The sequence below is a fragment of the Ascaphus truei genome, chromosome 7 (assembly GCF_040206685.1).
Source record: "Ascaphus truei isolate aAscTru1 chromosome 7, aAscTru1.hap1, whole genome shotgun sequence".
Taxonomy (NCBI): domain Eukaryota; kingdom Metazoa; phylum Chordata; class Amphibia; order Anura; family Ascaphidae; genus Ascaphus; species Ascaphus truei.
The window spans coordinates 29,298,723-29,304,690 of record NC_134489.1 but is presented as its reverse complement, the minus strand read 5'-3'; the positions used below and the strand labels follow the sequence as shown (position 1 = coordinate 29,304,690).

The 5,968-nt window shown below is 44.5% G+C and overlaps 1 protein-coding gene across 1 annotated transcript; it reads left to right on the top strand.

The window, feature by feature from the left end:
- The first annotated feature begins 5,030 nt into the window (after positions 1-5,030).
- LOC142499937 (olfactory receptor 5V1-like) lies at positions 5,031-5,968 on the top strand. Its single transcript, XM_075609993.1, has one exon. It carries the CDS (start codon positions 5,042-5,044, stop codon positions 5,966-5,968), a length of 927 nt encoding a protein of 308 aa, XP_075466108.1. The 5' UTR covers positions 5,031-5,041.

Here is a 5,968-nt window from a genome sequence, read left to right as displayed (position 1 = left end):
TCTCTCTCTGTCTCTCTCACCATCTCCCTCACCCTCTCTCTCTCCCTCCCTCTCCCTCACCCTCTCTCTCTCCCTCTCCCTCTCCCTCCCTCTCTCTCAAACTCTCTCTCTCCCTCTCTGCCTCTGTCTCTCTCACCCTCTCTGTCTCTCTCACCCTCTCTCTCTCCCTCTCCCTCCCTCTCTCTCACCCTCCCTCTCTCCCTCCCTCTCTCTCACCCTCCCTCTCTCCTTCCCTGTCTCTCTCACCCTCTCTCTCATCCTCTCTGTCTCTCTCACCCTCTCTCTCTCACTCTCTGTCTCTCTCACCCTCTCTCTCTCCCTCTCTGTCTCTCACCCTCTCTCTCTCCCTCTCTGTCTCTCTCACCCTCTCTGTCTCTCTCACCCTCTCACCCTCTCTGTCTCTCTCTCCCTCTCTGTCTCTCTCACCCTCTCTCTCTCCCTCTCTGTCTCTCTCTCCCTCTCTCTGTCTCTCTCACCCTCTCTCTCTCTGTCTCTCTCACCCTCTCTCTCTCTGTCTCTCTCACGTCTCTCTCTCTCTCTCTCTGTCTCTCTCACCCTCTCTCTCTCTGTCTCTCTCACCCTCTCTCTCTCTGTCTCTCTCACCCTCTCTCTCTCTGTCTCTCTCACCCTCTCTCTCTGTCTCTCACCCTCTCTCTCTCTGTCTCTCTCACCCTCTCTCTCTGTGTCTCTCTCACCCTCTCTCTCTCTGTCTCTCTCACCCTCTCTCTCTCTGTCTCTCTCACCCTCCCTGTCTTATCTTAACTGCCGCATACCTACACTGAAGTAACCTACCCTTCTTTCTTCCAGATCTGACTCAAGTTTCACACGGGAGACCTCGGAAGACAGGTAGGGAACACCTCCCCTCCAGTATAGTACCTTGAGGGACTGCGGATCAGGTAAGATCCCAGGCGGGATTGCTGCTTCAGAAATTGTGAAGAGGGGGCATCCTGACACTGGTTAAGGGGTTCAGAATCATTCACATCTGGGTTTTTTTTGTTCGATTAGTGAGGTCAACACACACACACACACACACACACAACTATGTAACAAGGACTAATGGTAGTAAGTATAAGTGTACTACAATAAATAAAGTGTTAAGTAAAAAAAAAAAATGTCCCGGTTTTTCATTTTCAAAATCTGGTCACCCTACACATAAGTGACCGACGTTCGACAGAACCGACACTTGTCGAGAGAGAGTTTCAATCCTTCTTGACCCAATCGATCCAATACCTTCATCAGCCGTGTCTCGTGTACTTCAAGGGTGGCCCCGAACACAATTATGTTGTCTAAATATACTAGACATTCCCGAGGACACATATACCAATCGTCTTCTCCATAAGCCGTTGAAAAGTAGCGGGGGCACCACAGATACCTTGGGGCATCCGGGTAAATTGATAGAACCCCAATGGACAAACAAATGCCGTCTTTTCCTGATCCGCTGGGCTCATGGGTACTTGGTAATACCCAGACCGAAGATCCAGCACGCTAAACCATTGACTTCCTGACAAGGCACTGAGGATTTCTTCTATGCGCGGTAAGATGTATTGATCCAGCACCATACGTTTATTCAAGGTTCTATAGTCCACACACAAACGTACAGCCCCATTCTTCTTTCAGACCACCACAAAGGGCTTCGAGAGTCGATCACTATGCTGGAGGCTTCCATTTCATGCAGGACACCTCGCACATCGTCTACATCTCGAGGTGCTATACGACGAGACCTTTCTCGGAACGGAGTCTCATCATTTAGGCGGATGGTGTGCTGAGCGCTTCTGCTGCATCCCACATCCATATCGCTGGTAGAAAACACTCCTCGTCTCTCTCTCAACTGATCGCACAGCCTTTTTTTCCATTCCTCGTTCAGGGGAGACTCTCCAAAATCAAAGAGTAGTTCTTCAGTCTCCTTCCTCACACCGTCAGCATAGACGGTTGCTGCAGTGTCTACAGGATCCACCGGGTACACTCTACCCAATCGTTGCCCTCATTCCAGAGACACCGTATGAAGTGACATGTTCTGTATGGTCACCTAAATTTTCCTAGGGATTCTAGATGACCACTCTCGTACTTCGGGTATCATCCGATATCCCCAATGGAGGCCCGAGGGGAAGCAGTTTGTTTCAGGGGGGATATTGTTGGATTTTTGGGGTTTGGTAAAAGGGGTACAAGGGTATCGCAACTTTTGCCCAAAGTTTGGAGACAGATGGGTGTTTTTCGGTTCACCAAGGTTATAGTTTTGCATGTAGGGGGAAAAGATCTAATGGCAGTTCAGTCGTTCAATTTATTGAGGATGATGCAAAGGGACATGGTTCAGTTATTGGCATATCTGAATAATCCGTTCTTGGTCTGGTCAGACTCTTTTTTAAGTGATGTCACCTTAAAGGGAGGGAAGCATATGGTACCTGATTAGTTGTGCTTCCCTCCCTTTAATGTGACGTCACATCACTCAAAAAAGAGAAGGCATCATTTGGATTGGCCGTTACGCAGAACATTTAAAATTGTATGAGATACTGGCACCCCACACAGAGGTCTGTACCTCGGGACGCAGGGGTCCCCAGACCTTAAATGAATGCGGTTCAGGTCCGGAGACCCCTGCTTCAATTCTATGTCCTTAAAATTCAAACAGGGCGATTACCAGTAAGAGCTGTGCAAGGAGTTGCCATTTCTCTCTGCTCTCCCTGCGCAGCTCCTACAGACTGATTTAGGGAAATCGCACATTCCAGCCACATCGCTTGAATAGCAACTGGAAACTGGTGCGGCATGTCATTTTTTTTTAACAAACGGTATTTACAGTAAAATGCGATATACCTTACTGAACACCGTTTTGTTTTTCACTAATTTCATACCGTGAGGTAGAAACATGCCAACACGTTGGATGTGGCAGAGATAACATCGACGATACCTGAATAGGCCCCATAATCTCTTGCTCTAGGATCCACTAAGCTCCGATAACAGCATTAAATTTCATCGACATGTACAGCAGTTACCGATGCATCAGAGCTTAGTGAATTACGTTTTGGTTAGCACTCTTCACTATCCCTTGTGTGTGTCCACTTTCCCCACTTTGTGAAATAAATTATATGGAGGTAATGACTGGCTCCATATTTTCTCAATCAGTATTGTTACTTATTACAAGGTCAAATGGTGACAAGGGTGTGATCACTGTGTGCCCATGTGGAACATATTCAAAGATAGAAGGAACACAGGGCACAACGGATTTGAAATCCAAACTCATTTATTGAGCCAAACACACAACGTTTTGACCTCAGAGGTCTTTATCAAGTGACATAGTGGCACTGAGAAGCAAAACGTGCCTCTCAATAGCAGGGAGTCGTCAAAATACAATGCAGGTTATCATGTCTAATATCGCGGTCAATGCCATTGATTTTAATAGCAGTTACCGCCAAACCCATATATGGTGGAATATCCCACATCGCGCTTTTGATGCAAATATGCACTAGATGGGTTATTCTGCCCAGTATCCCTCCCTGACATAATATATTTCTCCAGCTATAGCACATGATTTGTGTGTTTTGAGTCATTTAGCCTTTGATTACCAGAAACGTGAGAATGTGAGCAATTGCAGTTCACTCCATTCTTCACAGATTTTACAGAAAGGTTGCAATTTTTGTGAACTATTACTGAAAGCTGCAATTTCTCTAACATGGGGGACATTGGGCAGGATTTAAATGACACATGGTCATGTGACCATGCATATTTACGTCCCTTTAGGCAAGCACATTTTGTAAAGAGAAATTTGCCATTTGTGAAGTTATAGCCAGATTTGCAAACTTGTGAGAACTTTCCATATATCCCTATTGATTTGTGCTTTGTTCACAGGCCAGTTAGATGTTATCCTCACCAACCAACCACTTTCCCACTTTGCTGTCTGAAATTAGGTCCCCATAGCCCGTTTTGGAAGTAAATATGTGCAGAGTATTAGGGAGGCCTCAATGAAAGTGTTAAGAGAATCACATTGTACTTATTACTTGTACTTACAGGCTGTGCGCGCTGAGCTTTGAGCCTCTGGGGGCATAATCCCAGATCTACCACTGGGTAATATATTGAACGTGCAAGAAAGTCACAGATAGAGGGATCGCAGAGGAGCACGGAGCTGTAACTGCATAAACAGGTCAGTGAGCCCATTCTATGGGGCTTATTCAGAAAGTGCCATTGACTTGAAAGAGTCTCCTTGCAACTGAATCTGTATTATCACACTTTACTGAATAAGCCCCTATAACACAGACATAAATATAGGCATCTGAGCACAGCTTGAAGAAATATTATACGCAGCTTTTAAGTCTGTTATCTCCCCATTTAAAATGAGTATTAAATGTTTTATATTTCATGATTTAAATGTATAGAGATACAGCTCAGCTGGTTTACTAGCAAGTTAAGCTCATGGCAATTACACATGGATTATTTTGCTGTCTTTCTGTATCTACAGTGATGACAATAACATATTTAATAGCTTAAAGGGTCAGTTTCACATAGTACCATAGTGGTCTAATGGTGCGTCAATGGTCAGTCAGATAAGTATTATCCAATGACTGCTGGACATATGCTAATGGCAGGTTGTTTTATCTTTGTGTTTCAAGGGATAATTGGAAAGAGTAGATGGTAATTGAGAAGTGCTTAACACTATGCACAGTGGTGGGTACTTAATGTTTGGGTAGACATACAGTTGTAGGAGTCTTCATGAGGTATGCCCAATGATGCTGTACTGTAGTATTCTGAGCATTAGCATTAGCACTAGCAATGCATCCTCTAAGAACTCTAATCATTTGAGGCATCTTGGGTATGTGGAGGTACATGGAGGGGGAAAGGGGTGTCTGCTTGGCTCATTTCATGACATGGTTGCATTCACCAAGAGCCTAAGCACAATGAGTTTATTGCAACAAGAAAAGCTCTCCGTTACGGTAAAGATAATGTACTCAAATTATTTTGTGCTCATTTAACACACTGTAAAGATCTGTATAAACTGTTAGACCTACATTATAATAAAGCAATTGCATGTTTAATGTTATAGGGAATTGCAGCAGACATGCAAGATCAGAACAAAAGCAAAGTCACAGAGTTCCTTCTCGTGGGGATTTCAGATCGTCCAGAGCTGCAGATTCCCCTGTTCATTGTGTTTCTCTTGATTTATCTTTTCACTCTGATAGGAAACCTCCTGATTATAACAGTGGTCTCCCTGAACCCAGTACTGCACACTCCCATGTACTTCTTCTTGTGCAACCTCTCCTTCCTTGACCTTCTTTACTCCGCTGTCACACAGACCAAGCTTCTCTCTATGCTCTCTACAGGGAATAGAACATTGTCTTATGATGGTTGTATAATGCAGCTCTATTTGTTTATGTGTCTGTCTTGCACAGAGTTTGTTTTGTTGACAGCCATGGGCTATGATCGTTATGTTGCCATCTGTAAACCCCTGCATTATCCACTTCTAATGAGCAGAAGAGTCTGTGTCCTGCTAGCCACTACTTGTTGGGCTATTGGTTTCCTGGATACTGTAGGTCATACCGTAGTCATATCACAGTTACCTTTCTGCAGATCCCATGTGATCAATCATTTCTTTTGTGATCCTTTAGTGCTAATGAGTCTCTCTTGTGTGGACACCTTTTTTATTCAGGTCATAAATTATGTCAATGGCTTAGTGGTTGGATTTCCTTCCTTAACGCTTACTCTAACTTCTTACGTCTGCATCATCTCTACCATCCTGAAAATACGATCTTCTGAGAGCAGAAACAAAGCCTTCTCCACCTGTGTGTCCCACCTCACTGTGGTCATCCTCTTCTATGGCACTGTAATGTTCATGTACATGAGACCTTCATCCCAGTATGAAACCTCGCAGGAAAAGCTAACCTCTGTTGTGTACACTGTCCTGATCCCAATATTCAACCCACTTATTTACACTCTAAGAAACAAAGACGTTAGAACATGCCTTAAAAAAATCAGGGGCAGCAAGTAA